At 47.8% G+C, this 23,796-nt stretch overlaps 1 protein-coding gene across 12 annotated transcripts; it reads left to right on the top strand.

Annotated features, from left to right (window-relative positions):
* Nucleotides 1-2,581: 2,581 nt before the first annotated feature.
* On the top strand, nucleotides 2,582-14,972 carry LOC109267944 (b(0,+)-type amino acid transporter 1-like). Of its 12 annotated transcripts, none has more exons than XM_019450984.2 (6): nucleotides 2,583-3,423; nucleotides 7,994-8,127; nucleotides 8,260-8,431; nucleotides 9,800-9,924; nucleotides 11,583-11,670; nucleotides 12,160-12,371. In XM_019450984.2, exons 1-6 carry the CDS (start codon nucleotides 2,671-2,673, stop codon nucleotides 12,259-12,261), a joined length of 1,374 nt encoding a protein of 457 aa, XP_019306529.1. In that variant the 5' UTR covers nucleotides 2,583-2,670; the 3' UTR covers nucleotides 12,262-12,371. The 12 variants fall into 12 exon arrangements, with proteins under 12 accessions (XP_053747102.1, XP_019306529.1, XP_019306513.1 ...); XM_019450963.2 differs by having other exon boundaries at nucleotides 2,586-3,423; nucleotides 12,179-12,534; XM_019450975.2 differs by having other exon boundaries at nucleotides 2,587-3,423; nucleotides 8,302-8,431; nucleotides 12,179-12,534.
* The last annotated feature ends 8,824 nt before the right edge of the window (nucleotides 14,973-23,796 follow it).

Genomic DNA, 23,796 nt, shown 5'->3' with positions numbered 1-23,796 from the left:
GCTTCAGAGATTCCTTCCTCACAGGCAGGCCCGACCTTGGACCTGAAGACCACACTTGTCAGATTCTGGGAGGGCAGTTGGATTTGCTAATTGAAGCCCAAAGAACTTCAGAGTCTCTAGTTCCATTCAGGAAGAGCTTTGAGGTGAGCCCTTCCCTACTCATTCCTACTCATCATCCTCTTCCCTCCCATTCCTGGCTGGTCTCAGCTCCTTAGCCTGGAATTTAGGGTCCTCCTCTTTAGACACCCTACTTGACAAGATGAGTCATTCAAAACAATCTTTATGTTCTCATAATGTTCTTCAGCTCACAGGTACATCCATATCTTTGTAGTAAAGAATTTAACTTTGCCCAAAGAGAGGTCTGGCCCTTGCCCTCAGCTTCTGGGAGGTAATCTCCAAGCCCTTGGAATGTTATGCTTGATTGCAGGGTCTTCATTTGCCTGGAGGCCTTGGGCCAGCCATATAGTAACAATGTGATTTTTGGATGGAGGCTTTGGGTCATAAAATATCAGCTTGATCTCCTGAGGGGCTGGAAACTGAATTCAGCCACATGAGCAGTCAACCATGTCTATGTGATAGAACCCCAATAAAGAGTGGACACCAAGGCTCAGGTGAGCTTCCCTGGTTGGCAATATGATATGCTTATTGTCACACATTGATGCCTGGAGAATAACAATGTCCTGACTCCTCGGGGAGAAGAGAACTGGAAGCTCTGTGTTTGGAATTCTGTTGGATTCTTCCCTATGTCTTTTCTCCCTTGAGTGACCTTAATCTGGACCTGTAAGTGTAAAAACATAACCTGAGTGTAAAAGCTTTTGGTGTGTTCTGTGAGTCTTCCTAACAAATTATTGGACGTAAGGATAGTCTTGGAACCCTGCAAACTTGATATTAGTGTTAGAGGTCAGGGTGGTCTTGTGGACTGTTCTCAGACATTGCAGTTGGCATCCACTAGCAACAGCCCCTGGAGAAGAAGAGGGTTGACATTTAAGTGTCTTAGTTACTACTTAGCTATTGCCAGGAAGGAAGCTGATTTTCTTTCCTGAGCTTCCAGGACTCTATCCTTTTTTATCTTCATTCCCTCCAATTCTTGTAGCTCCTTCCCCCCCCCCCCCCTTAATTACTTCTCTGTCCTTTTCTCTCTCTTTGTACTGTGTAGGAATCTTGGAGGACCTCCTTCTGAATTTTGGAGGGCCCCCTCTTCAGGGATTTTCTCAAGAAGATGTCTCTACATTTTCTGAGGACCTATGTCAAGTAGGCTTCCATGAATCAAGGGGAGGAGGTAAGATGGACACCCCAGGAACCAGTGACATCTGTCAAGGGCTTTATTAATACACACGCACACGAGATCCAAGTAGCCCATAAGGCTGACTTGAGCTAGGTCAGTCTGGGAGATCACAGGTGCCTTTCTGCTCACTTTGGGTGTCAGCATCTTTACTCTAAATGCTAGTGAGTTCCACTGACCTTTCTATAACAATACTAGTAAAGGTTCTATAACCCAAGATTTTAAAAGTGTAAGGGAAAGGGGTGCCTAGGTGGATCAGTTGAGCATCTGATTCTTGATTTCAGCTCAGGTCATGATCCTGGGTTCATGGGATCAAGCCCTGTCTCAGGCTCTGCACTGAGCATGGAGCCTGTTTAAGATTCCCTCTCTCTCTTTCTCTCTCTTTCTCCCTTTGCCCCTCTCTCCTGCTCATGCACATTATCTATCTAAAATATAAAAAAATCAAAAAATCAAAATCAAAATATAAGGGAGAGTTAACAAAAAAGTTATAAACTATATCCTAAAATGAACATTATTCATAAATCAATGAAATATATATTTAAAATATATATTCATATACATATGTATATATATATAAAACTAGGGAACTAATGAAACTCTTAGCCAGATAGTATTGGCTAATGTTTAAGGAAAGCCTACTACATTTCACCTACTATTCTAGCTACTTTGATTGGACTATGCTATTTAATCTTTACAGTAACAGTATGTGGTGGGTATTGTAATTAACTGACAGATGAGTAGGGTGAAGTTCAGAGATATTGTCCAACGTCACACAACTATGAGGGACTAAACCTGGGATTTGAATGCAGGATCCCATTCCACACCCTGTACTGTGCTTCTAACCACGTGGTCCTTTCCTTGTAGGGGTAAAGCTCTGTTCTGAACTATTTGAATCTTCTTCTTTGATTGTCTTGATTCTTCCTTAAAGCAGGGCTCATGCAATTTTAATTGGAATCCTGATAAAACAGGGGTTTTATTGCTTGGCTGATAAAACTATTGCAGAGACTTTTTTAGGTTCCTGATGTGTAATTGCTCCGCATTGTTATTGTTGGCACAGAACACCCGTCCAACTGTTATTCCTCACATAGTGCTGTGGAATTGGGCAGCAGGGATTTCTACTAGAATCCCTCTTTCCTTGATCTTTTCCTTGATCCCTGGGTTACACTGGCAAACAGCTCCTGTATACTGCCTATACTGGAGTTTGAGTTGGACAGGGACCGGTCGATCAGTGAAGGCTCTGTGCCTGCTGAATGCCATGCCCTGGCTGTCTGGTCTCCGGTTCAGACTTCATCAAGTGCTGTAATCATTAACCCCTGCAGGAAGCCCGCAAGACAGACGAGAGTATCTGCTTCTGCTCAGCTAGACACAGTGACTGTTGAAGCCCTGAGATGGAGAGAAGTCAGGAAAGAAATGGTGGTGAGGGGGTGGCAGGACGGGAGCCAGGTGGTGAGGGGCTAAGGCTGAGGAGGGAGATTGGTTTGTGGAGTGCCGTGTCCCTGATGGCTGGCTGTATGATTGGTTCTGGTGTCTTCATGTCACCACAGGGGGTCTTGGTCTACATGGGCAGCCCTGGAGCCAGTCTTATGGTCTGGGCAGGCTGTGGCCTCCTGGCCATGATGGGTGCCCTGTGCTATGCTGAGCTGAGTGCCCTGGTTCCCAAATCTGGAGGGGAGTATGCCTACATCCTGCAAATCTTTGGCTCCTTGCCAGCCTTCCTGGTTATCTATACATTTGTGTTGCTGGTCAGACCAGCTGCCATTGCTGCCGTCTCCCTGAGCTTCGCTGAGTATGCCGTGACCCCCTTTTACCCTGGCTGCTCCTCGATGCCCCAGGCTGTGCTGAAGGGCGTGGCTGCCTCCTGCATCCTGCTGCTGACGCTGGTCAACTGTTGGAGCTCACGGCTGGCCACCATGCTGGTGAACGTGTGCGCGGTCGCCAAAGTGTTCTCGTTGCTGGTCATCGTGGTGGGTGGGGCCGTGGTGCTGGGCCAGGGCCGGGGCCACACAGAAACCTTTTTGCTTGCCTTCCACAACACAACACAGCAGGCTGGGCGCATTGGCATGGCCTTTTACCAGGGCATGTGGTCCTTCGATGGCTGGAATAACGTCAACTATGTGGTGGAAGAGCTCAAGAATCCAAAGGTGAGTCCATAATACTTCTTCAGAGGGTGAAATCTCCAAACATTAACTGTTCCAATTATTGTTATTTGAACTGACTAAAACCATGAGGAATCAGCTGAAAATGGGGGTACCCTTTTTGAAGTCATGAATGCCAGCCCACTGTCTACCTTAAGTAATTTATGGAATTAGAGGAATAATAACTTCCCAAGTGAGCACAGAACTTTATAGGATCACACTCATGGTCTCATTTGCCTGGCAAGGTCGGTATTATCAACACCATTTTTCACATGGGAAAACTGAGGCTTAGAAAAGGGGAAGTGATTGTGAGGTCATACCACTAGCAAGAGGCCGTGCTTGATGACTCAGCTTGTTATCTGTCTTGATAGCTGGAACATTTGGACTCTTCAGTTACTATGGAAATTAACTCTTTGCTATAAATATATTTGCTTAGGTTGCTATTTGTTTTCTTTTTTTCCTGCAGGAGCCTTTAATTTTCAGAGGGTGAGAACTGAGTCTTTTCCTCTACATCCTCGGGGCTGGCTCAGGGGCCATTACATGTCTCACCTCTCAGCAGAGGCTCCCTGGAGGGGGGTTTGGGAGAATCTGGGGGGAGAAGAGGAGCTTGGAGACTGAAGTCCCAGAGCACAGAGAGACCGGGGTGAGAGCCAGAAGTCCTGGGACCTAGTTTTTATTCTTGCACGTAATTCCTCGTGCTTTAGTTCCTCCCTATCAACGGGATCATAATAGCTGTCCCATCTACCTCGCAGGGCTTGAAGGTATTAACTGTTATTAACTGGCGTAATCACTTGTGTATGGAGTGCCATAAACAGCTGTAATTTCAGGTGAATGGTTACTGTGTGTCCATGGTGGCTCTGGGTGGGGCTGGGGCTGCCGGGCAGGGGCACGGGCTCGGGCACGGGCTCATTCAGTTCACAGGGCTAGACTCCTCTCTCTTTGAATCCAGGCTCTGGGCTCGGAGCTGGTCCAGGGAAAGAGCAAGGGGGTCCAAAGGTGAGTGAGACAAGCTCCCATGCCATAGAGCATGGATTAGCAAATTTTTTTCCATAAAGGATTAAAGAGCTAACATTTTAGGTTTTGTGGGTCACGAGTCCTCTGTCACGATCACTCAACTCTGTTGCAAATAGCCATAGGCCACAAATGAGGGTGGCTGTGCCTCCATAAGAGTTTATTTACAAAAACAAGCAGTGGCTGGATTTGGTCCACAGGCTGTAGTTTGCTGACCTCTGCATTTTTTTAAACATTTTTTTTAATGTTTATTTATATTTGAGTGAGAGAGAGAGAGAAAGAGAGAGAGTGTGTGAATGGGGGAGGGGCAGAGACAGAGGGAGACACAGAATCCAAAGCAGGCTCCAGGCTCCAAGCTGTCAGTATAGAGCCTGACAAGGGGCTTGAACTCACGAGCTGTTGATATCACAACCTGAACCGAAGTCCGACACTTAACCGACTGAGCCACCCAGGCACCCCTGCATTTTTGACAAATGTGGGTTTCTTTCTTTTTTTTTTTTTTTTAATGTTTATTTATTATTGAGAGAGAGACACAGAGCATGAGCAGGGGAGGGGTAGAGAGAGGGGGAGACAGAATCTGAAGTAGGCTCCAGGCTCCGAGCTGTCAGCACAGAGCCCGACGCAGGGCTCGAACTCACAAACTGTGAGATCACGACCTGAGCCGAAGTCGGTGGCTTAATCAACTGAGCCACCCAGGCGCCCCAACAAATGTGGGTTTCAAGCAAAAACAAAGCCATGCCTCTGAATGATGGACAATTGAAATTCTGGCTCTAAGTCTGAGCTCTGAAGCACATGTTAAGTGTATCTTTGTTTCACACTCTTTCAAGAAACGGCAGATCCTATGCCAAACCTGGGCCAGCATTATGCCCATGTGCCCTGGAATTTGAGTAAAGAGTTAAGGTGTTTGAGAATGAAACCAGGAAATCTCACTGTTCTTGTGGCACAACCTGGGGCTTGGCTGTCATAGCTCATTAGCTGGCCGGTGGGCTGTCCAAGAGGAGTCGAATTCAAAAGCATGTCAGATCCCTTCCCTGTGACTTGGCATGTGGCTGGGTCATGCACGGTGGGTGCTTGCCTGCTGAGGGCACCCCACAGCAAGGCCTGCAGTAGGGGGAACCCAGGACTCTGCTCCATTGCCCATCTTTGCTACATGTGGCCTCTTCTCGGCCCAGGCAGAACACACTTTCAGGACTGGGAAGATGAGGAATTAGCTGCCACGCTGAAACAGTGGTTGGGGCCATTTCCTTTGCCTCCAGATCCTCAGATTTGAGAGCTGGAGGGGACCTGAGAGGACCTACTGTCTATGAGAGTCCATTGCTGTCCTACTGGCTTCACTTGCATGCATTTGTCACATGACCTGCTAGGTCTGCTGACCAGGTTGCCCAGGACTGGAGACTTCCTAGGGATGCAGGGCTTCTGGTGTGAAAAGTGGGAAAGTCTCAGGCAAGCTGGGGCGAATTGGTCACCCTCCCCGGCCCCTGCCCTTAGAGGACAGGACAGGATGGGACAGAGGCTAGGATATAATAAAGCTGGCTGAGGTGCTGTCTCCACTTGCTGCTGGAACTCATGAGGCAGAACAGTCCAGCAGTCCTGCGAGAGGAGGGCTGGAGCTGACCCTTGAAGGGCTAATGTGGTTTGTGGCAAAACAGCCGTTTAGAGGCAGTGTGAACAGGAATGCAGAGACCAGAAAGAACTGGGCATCTCTGTGTCTCAAGGAAGTTTGAGTAGGGCAGAAGACAGGCCCTGAGGTCAATACTCTGCCCTCAGTACCCCCTTCCTCCTGTGCTTGCCTCCAGAGTTTTCTGTGGCAGATCTCAGGCTGGCAGAAAGCTCTGGAAATTGCCTTATTATTATTTTTTAAATATTTATTTATGTTTGAGAGAGAGTAAGAGCGAGCCGGGGTGGGGGCAGAGAGAAAGGGAGAGAGAAAATCCCAAGCAGGCTCTGCACTTTAGTGCAGAGCCTGATGTGGGGCTTGAACTCACAAACTGCGAGATCATGACCTGAGCTGAGCTCAGTAGTTGGATCCTTAACCGACTGAGACACCCAGGTACCCTTGGAAATTGCTTTTTGTATAATGTTGAAGAAGAGAAGATGTGCTAACCAGGCAGACGCTAAAATGGGGGAGGGTCCTACCTAGTGGTGGGCCAGGAGGTGTGTGTGGGACTGTGGTTCAGCCCTCCCAGGGACAGCTCTGTGCCAAGTCTGGAGAAGACCTCCCTGCCAACAGAATGACCTCTTCTGTGCTTCATTTCATGTTGTAAGTGTCAGTAGCAGCAAAACCAGGTTCTGGGGTCCCGTTTGGTACTGAGGGGAGAGGCTCTGGGCTCATCAGTGCTTGCCTGCCCCTCAAGAGGTAAGCCAAAGGACATCTAGAGAAAGTCCTGCGTGAGGCCGGGGGTGTCGTGGACATGCGTTTACTGCTTTGAGGTGTAGATGTCTATCCAGGGTGGCCCAAGCCTGGGAAATGTTTTTTGTTTTTGTTTTTAATTTTTTAATGTTTATTTATTTTTGAGAGAGAGAGAGACAGAGAGAGAGAGAGAATGTGAGCAGAGGAAGGGTGGAGAGAGAGGGAGACAGAATCTGAAGCAGGCTCCAGGCTCTGAGCTGTTAGCACAGAGCCTGATGTGGGGCTCGAACCCACGAACTGCAAGATCATGACCTGAGCTGAAGCCGGACGCTTAACCTACTGAGCCACCCAGGTGTTCCTTTGGGGAATGTTGAATGGAGTTCTGTGGGTTCAGAGGGAGACTCCTTCCTTCTATTTGCTCCTGGCTCCAGAATGATGTCCAGGGCATGGGGGGGGGGGGGGGGGCGGGCGGTGGGAGGGTGGCCAGGCGGTGAAGTGGGAGGGAGTACACTCTGTTTTACCCAGTTTTCATTTATTCCTCCATTTTTATTGGACGCCCGCTCAGTACCTTTATTGAAAGACCGAGGGTCAGAGTGGCACAATGCCTCCATAGGATAAGCTGCTCTGTGTGCGCACAGCCCTTATGTCCAGGCCCTTCCTTTTCCCTCCTCTGTGCTGACCCTCATACCTTGCAGGGAGGCAGAGCAGTGGGAAGTCCCATTTTACAGATCCCCAATGACCCCCAATTTCCAGTTGAGGAGCCTGAGGGTCAGAGTGGAACCCCTGGCAGAAATGGCCTTCAGTCTGGGTGGGCCTGAGTCCTGGAGACCCAGAAAATAGGCAGGGTTGTCATGGTGGTCTTGGAATATTACAGCTGGAAAGATTGATGAATAGCCAAGAATGAAGATCTTTAACTTCCTTGTCCCTTCTCTGTGCTCTGTTCTCGTGGGTGCCCCCACTCCTCTCAGGCCCTCTGTATCTCCACTGCTCAGACTGGTTCGTGCCCCTCGTGGCCTCCCAGCACATCTGTTGTTTGTGGATCCAGGCCATGGACTGTGAGCACGTGGAGGAGGGGCACACAGCCTGAGTGGCCCCCAGGGCCTGACATACTCCCTGAGGCCAGGATGAGCTCAGCACTGCACTGACGAGCCTGTTCTGGGGGCCTGAGAAGGAACTCACCACCTAACACGTGGCTTCTTCTTCCGGACTCTGCAGCAGAACCTGGTGTGGGCAGTGATGATCGCCATCCCCCTGGTCACCAGCTTGTACCTCCTGGTCAACATCAGTTACCTGCTAGTGTTGTCGCCCAACGAGATCCTTTCCTCTGATGCTATGGCTGTGAGCTGGGGGTGAGTGAGTCAAGTGATGTGTTCCTTGGCCACCGGGCAGACATCAGGTTTAGGGAAGGATAGTGTCCCGTGTATATTTCAAGATGCCTCTAGATGTTTCGCTTGCTCTGTTTCCTTGCTGTTGTCTTCCAGTTTGCTGCTGGAGTTCCTTCCCTTGACCCTCTGTTGTCCTAGGAACCAGGTGCTGGGGGCCTGGGCCTGGCTGGTACCGTTGGCTGTCGTACTCTCGACATTTGGCTCTGCCAATGGGATGTTCTTCGGTGGAAGTCGCGTGTGCTATGTGGCTGCGAGAGAAGGCCACATGGTGAGAGATGGGGTCTGGGCTGGCCAAGGTGGTGGGGGCTGCAGGAGGGCTAAGCTTTCTCCTGCCTGAGCTTAGCACTTAGCCCAAGCCAGGACTCCCCCTACAAGACATAGCCTTCTTCTCTTCTTAAAAAAAAAAAAATTTTTTTTTTAGTGTTTATTTATTTTTGAGACAGAGAGACAGCATGAGTTGGGGAGGGGTAGAGAGAGACTCTGAAGCAGGCTCCAGGCTCTGAGCTGTCAGCACAAAGCCTAATGCAGGGCTTGAACTCACGAACTGTGAGATCATGACCTGAGCTGAAGTCAGACATTTAACTGACTGAGCCACCTAGGCACCTTAACCCTCTTTTCTTCTAAGAATGAGACTCAAGCATCCCAAGTATCTCCATTTAAACTCCAGTCCTTTGACTTCCAGGTTTTGGGAGTCACCATACTGGATCACACTGTGGAGTCTGTAGGTGATAGGGATGTTTGTGTAGGGCAAACGGTGTGGGGGCAGCGGGGCAGAGCCACAGGAGCAGAGCCGAGCTGGTGAGTACGTTCAGGGCCCCTCCCCCTGGGGACTCTGTCCCTCTGGTAGCTTTCGCAGCAATGATGCTGAACAACAACTCCAAGATCTACGGGGCTGACAACAGCAAATGCTTCATGTTGCTCATCGGTCCCTGGGTCTGTCGTGGCTCTGCTTCAGCCTGGGGTTCGTGTTCAGATTTTCTCATTCAGGTCTCTGAGTCTGTTCTTGTCTCAGGGACCCAGGCCAAAGCATGCTTTTGCCTAAAGCAGGTGGCAGGGGTTCAAGAGACCAAGCCAAGCCACACAGGTATATTTCGAGCCTCTGCTGTGTTATCCCTGCTCGCATTTCATTGGCCAAGCCCAGAGTCAATGGATGGGGAAGTACCTAGTATTTCTCCTACAGAGGTGGGAGAGGGAAGACTATTTGCTGAGTGCTTATACAGTCTACTACCATAATCCATGATCCTATTCCATGCTCCATCCATAACCATCCCACCCTCTTCTCCCCCATCCTCTGTCTTCCCACCCCTGGTCCCTCTTCCTGTCTTGGGGATGAGCAATAGAAAGTTGGACAACCTGGCCAGGCATGTGGGTCAGCTCCCTACACTCTAGCCCACGTCCTAAGCTTTTTGGGTCTCTGGAGTGATCGGCCTCCCAAGCTGTACGCTGGGCCTGCTTTCACCCCAGGTGAGCCACAGAGACCTGCATCTTGAAGCTGTGGGGACTGGGGACTATTAGGTTGGCGCACTGGTGTCCGGAGTGAGTTTGGCAGGGGAAGAGGGCTGGGAACTTCCCAGGGCAGAAACCTACTGCGCCTCCCTTGGCGGGGCGGCTGCCTGACACCTGGCTTTGCTCCCAGCCCCAACTTCTGTCCATGGTTCATGTGCATCGCCTCACACCAAGTCCGGCCCTGATGTTTACCACGGCAGTGGCTTTGGTCCTGGTCATCCCAGGAAGCTTCAGCACCATCGTGAACTTCTTGAGGCAAGTGAGACTGTCCTCCCGTGCTGGGTATCTCATGGCCCCTTTGTGCGTACACTCACATACACTCATATGTATATAGAAGCCCCCTATGTGTGCACACTCACACACATGCATGTGTGTATATAAATACGTGTGTGCACACTTCTGGAAGCCCCTATGTGTAACTATCACATATATGCCTGTTTATATACATAAAGATATGCATGCACACTTCTGGAAACCTGAGCTCAGGGCTCTTGCACATGCACACACATTTCAGCCATTCTCTCCCAGTTATGTTTCCAAAATTAAAAGTGGCTCCCTCCTCTCTTGTCCTATTTCCAAAAATTCAATGAGACAAATGTTTCACCAAGAGGCAGACAAGTTAAAGGCTTGTGTTGTCTTTGTCATTTTTTATTCTTCCTTGTTCCTTTATTCTGTCGCTGAGATCACATTAAAGCTATCTTCAGGCTTTACTCACCACGACTTGTAGCCCTTGGCTGTGGTGTGATTTTCCCTTTGTAGTCTGATCTGTGCTCAGGACTCTGACCCAGCATATCTTTATTGAACCTAGGGCAGACCCACAACCAAGCTGGGTAGGTATAATCAGAGATTGCATCAAAATGGAGACATATTCTGACCCCCTTTATTACCTTGCCTGGGGCAGAAATGATGGACTGTCGTGCCATCCAGCTGTGGTTTTATGACCTCATCTGAAACAGGTTTCGTGGGCACATCCTTACACTTACAGGCAAGTGTGGCGTCTGGATGCCGAGGGAGCTCTCAGAGCAATTTCTCAGGCATCGCGTGTTCTCTTCTTCGTTGTCATAAGTATAATTAATCTTCTGGAACAGGATATACAATGCTTGATGTGACTTTCTTCAGAACATTAAGTAACAGATCTGGTTTTCTTTTTATCTTTTTCCCATGAGAAAGGATAAAATCATTATATGATGAAAATAATATCAAACCGTGGTGAACCCAGGGTTTCTTTGGGCTGAGATTGGGGAATGTAACTGAGAGTGTTCCGGCACAGAGTGAGAATGTTGGGGATGATCTATCCCAACAAGGACCCCATGTCTCCCAGTCTTGACTGCCTCAAGAGATGGCCTGGTCTGGATCCCATCTCCCGGGTCAGATGAGGCTTCCATCGGACCTATATCAGCCACTCAACTAACCACACTGGGGAAGGCAGAGGCCAGGCACTTGTCTGGGTGTTCAGTGACCTATCCTGTCACCGACTCTAAAGTAGGAGCATCTGCTATGAGTGTGCTGGTCCCTGAGGAGAGCACAGGCTTCCTTGACATTTCACCAGACTCCTGTTTTTAGACACACAAATGCTCCTCCCTCTCTTTGAAAATTGTCCTTTTCTGTCCAGTCAGGGGCAGTCAAACAAGGCCCAATATGAAGCCAAGTGGGTGCCTGGGCTTGTATGTGTGAGTCACTTTGTGACTGGAGATGAAGGAGGCAAGAATACCCTCCATTGCATTCCTGTTCTTGGTGCCCCAGCCTTGCCTTCCTCTTTCCTAAGTCTGCATAGACAAGGACAATTGGGGGTAGCTGAAAGGCCCCTGATGAGCTTGCACTTCTGTCCCAGGTTTGCACCTAGTAGGCCAGCCCCTCTTGCGGGCCCACCCAGGGAAGGGCCTCGGAGTAAGTGGCTCATGTTTGCCTCTTAGCTTCCTTGGCTGGATCACCTATGGAACCACCATTGGCTGTCTCTTGTACTTGCGGATAAAGAAGAAGAATCTTCCTCGACCTTACAAGGTAGAGTCTGGAATAAACATTGGGCTTTTTGCAACCCTAGGCTGTTGCATGAAGCAGATCGTTGGACCACAGCCCCGTTTGGGGCCTGGAGAAAGAATGTAAGAAAGGATGTCATATTTGGTAGACAATTTCTATATTTCCTGGGGGTGAGGACATCTGGATCACAAGGCATCGATTCTGCTTACTGGGGACTCATTTCTCCTCTGGAGGACCCTGAGGGAGAACAACAGGAGACAAATGCAGAGAGGATGCACACATATAGTAGGAGGATTAATCCTCACATAGCATAGAGAGGATTAGCCTGGGTCCCAAAGCCCCTGATCCTTGGATGGCCCTTGTAACCTGGCAGGCGGCTTCCCTGGCCAGGCAAGGTAGGATGGCAGTGACTGGAAGAGAGGAGCTGGTGCCAGGTGAAAGCAACAGGCAGGCATGCAGGAGGGACAGAGCCCAAGGGCCACATACAACATCCCGTGCCTCTCCATCATCCAGGTCCCTGTGTCCATTGCAGGTCCCCACCATCATCCCTGTCATCATGCTCCTTGCTTCTCTCTACCTGGTGCTGGCGCCCATCATCGACCACCCCCAGATTGAGTTCCTGTACATCTTCCTGTTCCTGCTCAGTGGCATCCCGGTCTATTTCCTGTTTGTCTATTTCCACTGCCAGCCCAGGTGTTTGCAGATGGCCACCCTGTATCTCCAGCTGCTCCTGGAAGTTGCTCCAACCACTAAAAATGTTGACTAAAGGACTGGACAGTTGTGCACTCCCCTCCTTGCTGCAGACACCTCTATCCCCACACAAGTGGCCTTGCGAGTTTCTCTGTAGGCTGACTCTGCATAATTTTAATGAGCAACTGGAATGCTAAATACAGCTGTTGTGAAGTTTTGGGGGAATCCAGCCAGTACAGCATCCCTCCTTCTCTAAGAACTGCTCCTTCAGTGAAGGTGGATCTCACAGCCACATTGGTATTACATGGTTGCCTCTCTGGGTATGGTTTTTTGATATTCCAGGTGAGGAGCATGAAATACATTCCCTCCTTTGGGGATTTTGGATTTAGAATTCTGATGGTTGCCTAATCTGAGGAATTGTAAGTCCTGGGCTGTATGTGGAACCATCTTCCATTATGGGGGCAGAGAAGCAGAGAAAGCTCCCGTGCAGAGAAGGATGAAGATACACAGTGAAATGGTGTGAGAATTATGTGGTCCCTGAGAGCTGGGGGAACGACCTGAGTAGACAGCAACCTGGGTCCCTGGCTGTTTTATAGTTCTGGTCTCTGACCTTCTGTAGCCCAACTGCCATCTACCCATCCTTCCTCCTTTTTGATCATCAAGGACAACCTGATGCCTTATAATAAATTTCCAATTTCGGCTCAGGTGAGTTTGAGTGAGTTCTCATTTCCTGCAAATGGAAAACCTTTGGGTCTGACAAACCTTGTTCAGGGAAATATGATACTTTAGTTCCTGTTTAAAACCACCAACTGGCTTGAACAGGGAAAGAAGTAAGAGACAGATCCCTGGGAGGGAGGGATTTTATTGACTTTGGGTAAAAGGGAGGGCAGTCAAATTTCTAGAAGAAAGGATGAAAAGTTAGAACAGACCCCGGAAGGCTAATGTGGTTCCAGGACTACATAGAGGCAAGGGGGCAGAGAGAGCTGGCTGCCCAGGTGAGAATGTGGGATAGGAAGGATGACGACAATGCCTAGAAAGGCTGGGGGTGCAGTTCGTGAGTCCATGGGGGAGGGACTGGAAAAGAGGAGGGCAGGGAACACTGCTCAGCACCTCTCCTCTTGCAGCTGCACCTAGACAACTGTGTAGGGCTTTCCTTTTATTGCACAGACATAGAATAGGATCCCACAAGCTCTTTCTGTTAAGTTTTCTTTTCCCATCAACCAATTCTCCTTTTTTCTGACACCAACTGGGTATCCAATGATTCCGTTCATTTCTGACACAGTTAATGCAGATCCCCAAAGCTAAAGGGCTCAGGCACAAGGTGCAGACACCAGTCACAACCATTGGGTCCCTCAGTCACCCATGCTTCTGCCCAACTTGGTTACAGTTCCTCCCTTTATGGTCAATCACTTGCTAGAATGACCCACTGGACTCTGGAAAACACTTTACTATCAGTAGTTCATTACAAAGGACATAACTCAGGAGGGTCCAGTGGGAGACATGCATAGGGCAAGGCATGGGGGAAGGCATGTGGCACTTCTGTACTATGGTCTCTTTGGGTGTGTCACCCTCCTGACACCTTGATGTGTTTGCTAACCTGGAAATTCTCTAAAATCTGTCATTTAGAGGTTTTTATGGAGGTTCCATGAGGTAGGTGGATTAATCATTGGCCCTGGTGATTGAATTAAATCTGTAGCCCCTTGGCCCTCCCCAAAAGTCAGGGGTGGAGGTGGAGTTGAAAGTCCCAACCCTCTCATCTGTCTTGGATTTTCTGGAGATCAGCCCCCTTCCAGAAGCTCTCTGGGGTCCCCACTCACCAGTCATCTCATTAGCATACAAAAGATACCCATCACTCCAGAGATTCCAAGGCTTTGGGAGTTGTGTGCCAGGAACTGGGGACAAAGACTTAATATTTATTTTTTGTGATACCACACTTCTGAATTGTGAACTCTTTATCAGTGCTGTTCTTGAAATTCTAGGAGTATCTTCATATCCTTCCCCCCAGCAGCACAGCCTACTTTAGAGAAAAGAAAATTACGAGAAGTTGGTTTTATCCCATTCCTTGTTAAAGGAGGCCATGGATAAGGCTGAAAGTCCCCAGGAAAAGTACTGAACACCTTGAACAGGTATTAGTTCTTTCTGATATGAAACACTGGGCTCCAGAAGCAAATGGTCCAGAAAGAATTCTTAAGATGTCTTTGGTGCAAAAAAGGTGGTTGGTTGTATTAAAGCACAGGGACAGGACCCACGGGCAGAAAGAGCTGCACTGGGGTTATGAAGAATGATTGATTATATACTTTCAAGTTGGGAGGGGGTTAGGGATAGTGTAAGTCTCTAAGGAATTTGGAAGCAAGGTTTCCAAGACCTTGAGGGGTCATTTACTACTGTTTAGTAAAAACTTAGACTTCAGATGTATATCAGTGGGCCATATATTTGGAGGATGATTGTTAACACATATCTTGTGGGGTGGGGGTGGGATTGGTAGGGGGAGTGGAGAGTTAGAGATAAAGGAAGTTTCCAAGGGATTTTCCTATGTTAAAGAAGACTTACAGGATCCTGAACTTCAGGCTAATGTCAAGCTAAGGTTTCCTTTAAAAAAATTTTTTTTAAACATTTATTTATTTTTGAGACAGAGAGACAGAGCATGAATGGGGGAGGGTCAGAGAGAGAGGGAGACACAGAATCCGAAACAGGTTCCAGGCTCTGAGCTGTCAGCACAGAGCCTGACACAGGGCTCGGACTCACGGACCGCGAGATCATGACCTGAGTCGAAGTCAGATGCTCAACGGACTAAGCCACCCAGGCGCCCTGCTAAGGTTTCCTTTAGCCTCTAGCAAAGTATTAACATTGAAGCAGCTGAGTTCCTAGAGGAAGGTCACTCTGTCTGTCCCAGGTAATTGTCAATGGGCTGCAAGTTGTAAGGAAATTTAACTTTTGCCCCATACTTCTTTTGCCTTTGTTCTCCATATCACTTTCCTCTTCTGGGTCCCATCAAACTGTGCCTTTGTCTCTCATGAACCTCACTGGGCCATGTACCCTAGTGCTTGGTTGTGTATTGTGCTCTTTCCTGGGCTTTGGGTTTGGTGAGAGTAAAGGTTAGTTCTTAGACATGTTTGTCCATCCCTCGTTTCCTCTCATGCTCCTGGGCTCCTTGCTGACCAATAACGTTTGGTGATTCAAAATAATGAAATAGCTGTTGAATGATGAGGACGTGTATGACATTTCTGTTTTTTAGCATTTGCATGCATGGCTGTCTTCCCCATAGTGCCTGCTCTGCCCTGGGCTCCCAGGCCCTGTCCTGGGAAGGTTCTCTAAGGAGGAAGGATACCTCCCAAGTCTTGAGAAGTCCTGTCCACCTGGAAGTGGATGAATGCCTAGGGGTGGAAAGCAGAGAAGGGGCTGAACTACCACAGGCTTGCCCTTGGGTCGTGCACTCCAGTTAGGCCACGTCTCAGTTTGTGACTCAGTCTTCCCATCCTTCCCCCAATCAACTGGCTTTTGGCTCACAGTCCTGTTGTGATGGTGCAAAGGGTCCTCAAAGCCAGAGTCTGAGAAGGCAGCTTCCTTCTCCTTGCAATTTCCCAGGACTTCTTCCCTGAGCTTCTGTTCTGCCTTGGACCCCTTCCTGGGCCCCCAGAATAATAGGGGAATGATCTTAGATGGAAATAGGAGATTTCTTTTTTTTTTGTAATTAAAAAATTTTTTTAATGTTTATTTATTTTTGAGAGAGAGAGAGAGGGAGGGGCAGAGAGAGAGGGAGATACAAAATCCAAAGCAGGCTTCAAGCTCTGAGTTGTCAGCACAGAGTCCTACTTGGGACTCGAACTCATGAACTGTGAGATCATGACCTGAGCCGAAGTCAGACGCCCAACTGACTGAGCCACCCAAGTGCTCTGGAAATCTGAGATTTCTTTAGAGATGAGAATATTGGACTTCCTTGCTCTGAGTCATGAGCATGATTTCTTCCGTTGCTACTTACCTTCTATAATCAGAGATGGCATAGTAATTGTCATGATGCTGGCCTTTGGATTGGGAAAAAAAATGTTCTGAGTCTTGGGGCCCAGGGTCAGAGTCCTTGCTGTTCCCTCTAGAGAAGGAATAAGTTCCAGGAAATGTGTGGGGCAGATGTTGGCTGAGTTCCTGGGGGGTAGGGGTGGGGGTGGGGTGGAGACAGGGCAGTGTTCTTTAACCCTAGGTCAACCCAAAAGCATCTGGATGTTTCAGTTTGGGGCAGAGCATGGCTACTCCCCATCATAAGCACTCAATTCTTTGAACTTCCTTTTGGCCATTTACACTGTCTTCTGCTGAATATTGGGAATGGGGGAACCTGAATCTCATAGAATAACCCATACAAATGAAAGTTGTGGTTAAAACTTCAAACATTACAAAGGGTATAAAGTGAAAGTCAACATTTCTTACTCCACACTCCCCATTTCCAGTGGAATCAGTTTCTTTGTTTACTTCCAGAAAGCTTCTGCACATGGTAGAGTCCACTGCTGCTTTGCTCATCAGAGAAATCACAACCTGTTCAGTTCTACCTGTTGATGGGAAGCAGTTCTCTTCTCATATCTCCATCCCCAGACCAGGGGTCCAAGTCCTTTACTATGGTAGTCATGCCTACTGTTCACTATCTATTGCTAGCTCTCCTTGTGACCACATGGTGGACTGCATTTTCCTGTCCCCTTGGAATTAGATGTGACCACAGGACTTGTGTTGGCCAATAAAATGTGGGTTGAAATGATGTATGTTCCTTCTAGGGTAAAGCTTCAAGAGCCAGTGCACAATTTCCTGCATTTTCCATTTCCATTTCTGTTTTGGTAACTGGAAGTGTTCTGTTAGCCTGGGTCCTGATATAACAACGATATGGAGGAGGGCCAGCCCCCAGCCAACCCTATGTGGGCATGTAGTGTGTGCATAGTTAACTTTTATTGTTTAAACTACTGAGATTGGGGGATGTTTATTACTGCAGCATAACCTAGCCCATACTAACTGTTTATCCCTCCTCTGTTCATGAGTCGTACGAGTACCCTGGACTGCTGACCAATTAAGATGCATCTCAATTTGAGAGGTGCCAAGGAAACCACACTTGATGTGAACTCATCCTTTCCCTGGCCTCCTGGACATCTCTCTTTCTCCCTCTCATGTCAGTGATTCCTCATCTGTCTTCCCAGTCCTTCTCCTCCTGGCTACCCCCCCACCCCTTGCCCTTGTTTTGTCCCTTTCTTCCCATAGTCACAGCCTTATTTTGCCTCTGGGGGAAGAAAAGCTGGTTCTGCAAATACACCTAAAAGAAATTTTGTCTTGTGAGGGCTTTTGAATCTTTGTTCCTGCTTAGGTGTGCACTGAAGAAAGAAAAAACTGTCCAGCCCAGCCCTTGGGTACCTGTAATAAAAACAGAAGGAGATAAATACACATGCAAAAGCCAGCAGATTATTTCTTTGAGATATAGGCCCCATGCACACAGATAAGCACATGCTAACACCATCCCTTTTAAAATAGCAATGGGTACTATAGATTTTTCTAAAAATTCCTTAACAGTTAATGTAGGAGAAATATTTTACATAATACTTTTTATATTAATATATCTCTTTCTTGTTTAAAAAAATTTTTTTAATGTTTATTTATTTTTGAGAGAGGGAGAGAGAGAGAGAGACAGAGCTCAAGAGGGGAAGGGCGAGAGAGAGAGGGAGACACAGCATCTGAAGCAGGCTCCAGGCTCTGAGCTGTCAGCACAGAGCCTGATGTGGAGCTCAAACTCATGAATTGTGAGATCATGACCTGAGCTGAAGTCAGAAGCTTAAGCGGCTGAGCCACACAGGTGCCCCTTGTTTTTTTTAATTAAAACATTTTTTAAAATGTTATTTTTGTGAGACAGAGAGAGAAAGAGAGAGACAGAATGAGAGAGCACGAAATGGGGAGGAGCAGACAGATAGATGGAGACACAGTATTCAAAGCAGGTTCCAGGCCCTGAGCTGTCAGCACAGAGCCTGATGCGGGGCTCGAACTGAGCCATGAGATCATGACCTGAACCGAAGTTGGACATTTAACTGACTGAGCCACCCAGGAGCCCCAATTTTTTTTTTTAATTTGAGAGAGAGAGAGAGTGTGTGTGTGAGCAGGGGAGAGGGGCTTCAGAAGAGAGAGTGAGGGAGAGAATCTTAAGTGCAGAGCCTAATGTGGGGCTCGATCCCAAGACCTTGGGATCATGACCTGAGCTGAAATCAAGAGTCAGGTATTCAATTAACCGAGCCACCCAAGCACCCCCTTAACACATTTCTTTTTAATAGATGTTTAGTATTATTGGCCTAATGTTCATGGATATTCAGTTGTTTCTACTTTGTCATATTACAAGTAAAGCTAGAAGGACCACCTTGCTATATAAGAAAGTGATGATCCAGAAACAGACACCCTCTTTGTTCCCAAATCATCATTGTTCTCCTGGGTCTCCAGCTTGCTGACTACAGATTTGGGAACTTCTCAGCATATATATTTATTATTATTCTTCATATATATTCACATATATATGAGAGAGAGACTTATTAGAACATATAGGAAATGTATATCTCCCATTTGTTTTTTTTTAATTAAAAATTTTTTGAATGTTTATTTTTGAGAAAGAGAGAGAGAGAGACAGAGTGTGAGTGGGGGAGGGGCAGAGAGAGAGAAAGAGAGAGAGAGAGAGAGAGACAGAATCCAAAGCAGGCCCCAGGTTCTGGGCTGTCAGCACAGAGCCCAATGTGGGGCTTGAACCCACGAACTGTGAGATCATGACCTGAGCCAAAGTTGGATGCTTAACCAACTGAGCCACCCAGGCACCCTTCTCCTATTTGTCATATAGATATTTGTTGCAGATATATGTATCTCCTATTTGTTCCTGTCTGGAGAACCCTGACTGATACCATGTCACCTTGGACCTTATGAGAAATGCACATTTTCTTGGGCCCTAATGAAACCAATTGGATCATAGCTCTTGGAGTGGGACTCATCAGTCTGGATTTTAACAAACCCTCCAGGAAGTTCAAGATGGTCATCAAAGGTTGAAAGCTGTTGATCTAAAAACACTGGGGGCAGAAGACAGTGCTCCAGGCCCTTGACTGACTTCTTTCATGTGCTCCTGGGTTCCTTGTGGGTTCCACTGGACATTCAGTTTGGCTTGATTATCCTAGAAGTGGGTCTGAGACATTTGAGCTTACAAATATCCCAGATTGGCAAAGGCAGAGAAGGCTAACCATCAGCTCACTGCAATCTGGAGGCCCAGGGAAGCCAGTGGTGCAGTGCTAGTCCAGACCTGAAGGTCTGAGCAACAGGAAATCCTAGCTCAAGTCCAGAGTCCTGAGAACCAGGTGATGTCTACAGAAGAAGATGTCTGTCTCAGCTCCAGAAAAGAGCAAATTTGCCTCTCCTCCATGCTTTTGTTCCATTTAAACCCTTGATAGGGGTGCCTGGCTGACTCAGTCGGTTAGAGCAAGCAACTCTTGATCTCAGGGTTGTGAGTTCAAGTCCCATGTTGGGCATGGAGCCTAGTTAAAAAAAAATAAGTAAAATAAACTCTGGACAGATTGGAAGCTGCCACATTGGTGAGGAGGATCTCCTTCACTCAGTCACTGATTCAAATGCTAATCTCTTCTGGAAACACCCTCACAGACACATTCAGAAATACTGTTTTACCAGCTTCTGGATGTCCCTTAGCCCAGGCAAGTTGACACATAAAATGAATTATCATGGGCACCCACTGCTGGGCTGTGCTCCTCTCTACTCCGTTTACCCTGTTTCTGAAAGTTTCCATCTCCTTCTTGCAGGAACCTTGTATTCCTGATGGTTCTATCTCACACTGTGGAGCTTTTTTGAACAAGTGTCTTCACCTTCTGTGACTCAGTTTCCTCATCTATAAGACAAGGAGGTTAAGTCTTGCTCCACAGGGCAGTGGTAAGGGGGGGACTGTGTAAGTGTTTAGAAGGCTTCTGGGGACTGAGTACATGTTCACTCCATTCTGCTGGCCACTTCCATCAGGGCATCATGTCTCAGCAGAGGGGTGGGGAAGGCCGGCTGGGCCGAGCAGACCCTGGCTGCAGCCACAGGCATCCCTGCCCTGAGGGCTGTATGGTCCAGTAGATGCTATTGTGATGAAGGGTTCTGTGGGGGGAAAAGACGCCATGTAGGGTTTGTGGCCGGTCTCAGAAGGCAGGATCACGGTGCAGACCTTTGGGACTCTGGAGCAACGCCATGCCCTCCGGGGTCAAGAACTAAATGCCTTTTGAAAAACAATTTCTGGCATGCTTCTGGGCCCCGGAACAGATGGAATGCCTGAGCACAGGACACCAAGTGACCATGCAGCCCAACTACCTGTCATGAACCGAGTCCTGTCAGAGCCACCATTCATAAGGTGGAACAGGCCCCATAACAATCCACGGTGGGATGGAAGAGGTGCGTGTGGCACTAAGTGTGAGCAGCACCAGAGGGCACAGCAAGCAGGGAACCCAGAAACCCCATGGCCCCTACCGCGGTGCACCAGTGCCCTCCCTCACCAACCGCTCATGGCTGTAGGGAGGGTTCTAAGTGACACTCAACCCTCAGAGGGAAGACGAAGTGGCCCAAGCTCGCTGCATGGGTAGGTTCCCTTGGTTCTTTGGGTGTAAGCTGAAAATGGATGGCGGCTGCACTCCAACCTCTAAACAATCAGTTTAGAGCATAAAGGAAATAGCTTTTCATTCATTCATTTTCTCATTTGTTTTTTTTAATTTCTTTTTTTTAATTAAAAAAAATTTTTAACGTTTATTTATTTTTGAAAAACAGAGAGACAGAGGTGAGTGGGGGAGAGGTAGAGAGAGAGGGAGACACAGAATTTGAAGCAGGCTCCAGGCTCTGAGCTGTCAGCACAGAGCCCGAGGCGGGGCTCAAACCCACAAACCACAAGATCATGACCTGAGCCGAAGTCGGACGCTTAACTAACTAGCCACCCAGGCGCCCCCCTACCTTTTTTTTTCTTTTTTTTTTTTAAGTTTATTTATTTATTTTGAGAGAAAGAGACAGAAAGAGACAGAGAGAGCACGTGAATAGGAGAGGGACAGAGACAGAGAGAACTCTAAGCAGGCTCTGCACTGATGTGGGGCTTGAACTCATGAGCCGTGAACTCATGACCTGAGCTGAAACCAGGAGTCGGACACTTAACTGACTGAGCCACCCAGGTGCCCCTGTACACAAATTTCATCCATTCATCCTCTCTCTCATAAAACATCTGTGGTTTGGCCCTGATCCCTCTGCCTCTTCCAGTAGGACTTGACACTTTTATCTGTCTTCTCTCTAGCGCTTCTCCAGCATTCTCTTTACACCAGACCCTTCCCATCAGCATTGAAAAATGCTAACATCTCAAGGCGCCTGGGTTGGCTCAGTCCGTAAGCGTCTGACTTCGGCTCAGGTCATGATCTTGCAGTTTGTGAGTTCGAGACCTGTGTGGGGCTCTGGGCTGACAGCTCAGAGTCCGGAGCCTGCTTTGGATTCTGTCTCCCTCTCTCTCTGCCTGCCCCTCCCCTGCTCACACTCTGTCTCTCTCTCTCTCTCTCTCAAAAATAAATAAATACTAAAAAAAAAGAATTAAAAAAATGCTTGTCTCTTTCATCTTACTTAAACATTCCCAGAAGAAAAAAAGAAAACAACAAAAAAAGCGAAAACAGAACTCCACTTCTCCCAGTATCTGTTTCCTGTCTCTCTTCCCTTCCTTACAGACAGACTTCTTAAAAGAATGGACACCTGCCGTCTCAGTTTCTCATCTCCCTGGTGCCCCTCAAGCCAGGCCTCCATGGCTGTCACTCTGTCACTCAGTCATGTCGGTCATGTCGCTTCTATCTGTGTCCCTGCCACAGCCTGATGCAGGCCACCCTCACCTCCTTCCTGAGCTCTGTGATAGCCTCCCAACTTCTTTTCTTCTTTCTTTCTTTCTTTCTTTCTTTCTTTCTTTCTTTCTTTCTCTCTTCCTTTTTCTTTCTCTCTTTCTTTCTCTCTCTTTCCCTCTTTCTTTCTCTCTCTATCATTCTTTCTCTCTCTTTCTCTCTCTTTCCCTCTTTCCTTTCTCTCTCTCATTCTTTCTCTCTCTCTCTTTCTCTCTCTCTTTCTTTCCTTATTTCCAACTTCTTTTCAAGTAACAATTTTTGTTCCTTGGATCCATCTGCACATAGTGACCGGGATGATCTTTTAAGAGCATAAATCTCAGTATTTCACACGCTGCATTAGTGTGCCAGAGCTGCTGTTACAAAACACCACAGACCGAGTGGCTTAAACAACAGAAGTGTGTTTTTTTCATAGTCCTGGATCAAGATCTTGGCAGGTTTGGTTTCCGGGCAGGATTGTCCCCTTGACTTGCTGCGTATCTCACGTGGCCTCTCCTCTGGTCATGTGCTCTCCCGGTGTCCCTTCCTCCTCGTATAAGATCACCAGTTCTGTCGGATTGGGGCTCCACCGGAATGACCTCATTCACCCTTAATTACCTCCTCAGGCCCTGTCTCCAAATACAATCATATTGTGTGGGTAAAGCTGCAACATACGAATTTGCAGGGGAAACAAGTTCAGTCCGGGACAGACCAAAGCTCTCTACACGGTCTAGAAGGTCCCGTGTGGTCTGGCTTTTGCTTGTTCTCCAGTCCTATCTGCTCAGCCATCCCCCTTTCCCTGTGTATTTCTCAGTTCCTTCTCTAGGACCTTAGTACACACTGTTTCTTCTGCTTGAAATATCCTTCTGCCACCCTTCCCCACCCTTAGCCTATGTAATCTCCTTAGTCCTCAAAAACTAGCTCGTGTGTCTTCCTCAAGGACTTCCTTCCGACTTGGTCCTGGTGAGGGCCCCCACTTACGTTTTCTCCCTGCACGCCTTGCTTCTCCTGTGGCACTTAGTACCATCGTAATTAAATCTCTGACTGCGTAATTCATTGTTTGATGCCTCTTTCCTTTCTACAGAATCAAAGCTCTGAGAGAATAGGCAACAGACATATCCTATTCACTGTCATATCACCAGCAGCTAGCATAATGCACTGTACCCACGAGGTGCTTAAAAAATAGTCATTCAAAGAACTAATTCACAAAAGTTAAAGGTAGACTCCTTATCGGACCTTCAGGTGAAGAGAAGAATCAGCAACATCAGTAATTTTAAAACTCTATTCCTCTGTGAACCTGTTTCTAGCCAGGAAAGCCAGGCTGATGGGAATTGCATCGTGCTGACCTACTGTGGAAATTGCACATAAGACTCTAGCTAAAATCTCTGTGGTCATTGTTACGTTTCCATCTCTGCCCAAGTTGCCCAGTTATGGGAGATTGTTTTTGAAGATGGCTGAAGAATTCATCCCATGCTCCTTTCCAATGGCCCAGGACTTCGCAGGCCCTTCTAACAAGAGTGTCAACCTGTCCTCCCCTTAACTCTGGACTGGCCTTATGACTTGCTTTGGCCAATAGAACTGGGCAGAAGTGATGTTA

The sequence above is a fragment of the Panthera pardus genome, unplaced genomic scaffold, assembly GCF_024362965.1.
Source record: "Panthera pardus isolate Hobbes unplaced genomic scaffold, ASM2436296v1 HiC_scaffold_26, whole genome shotgun sequence".
In the NCBI taxonomy this organism is placed as follows: Eukaryota; Metazoa; Chordata; class Mammalia; order Carnivora; family Felidae; genus Panthera; species Panthera pardus.
Note: the sequence above shows the minus strand (reverse complement) of the source record. Positions and strands in the feature narration are given on the sequence as shown.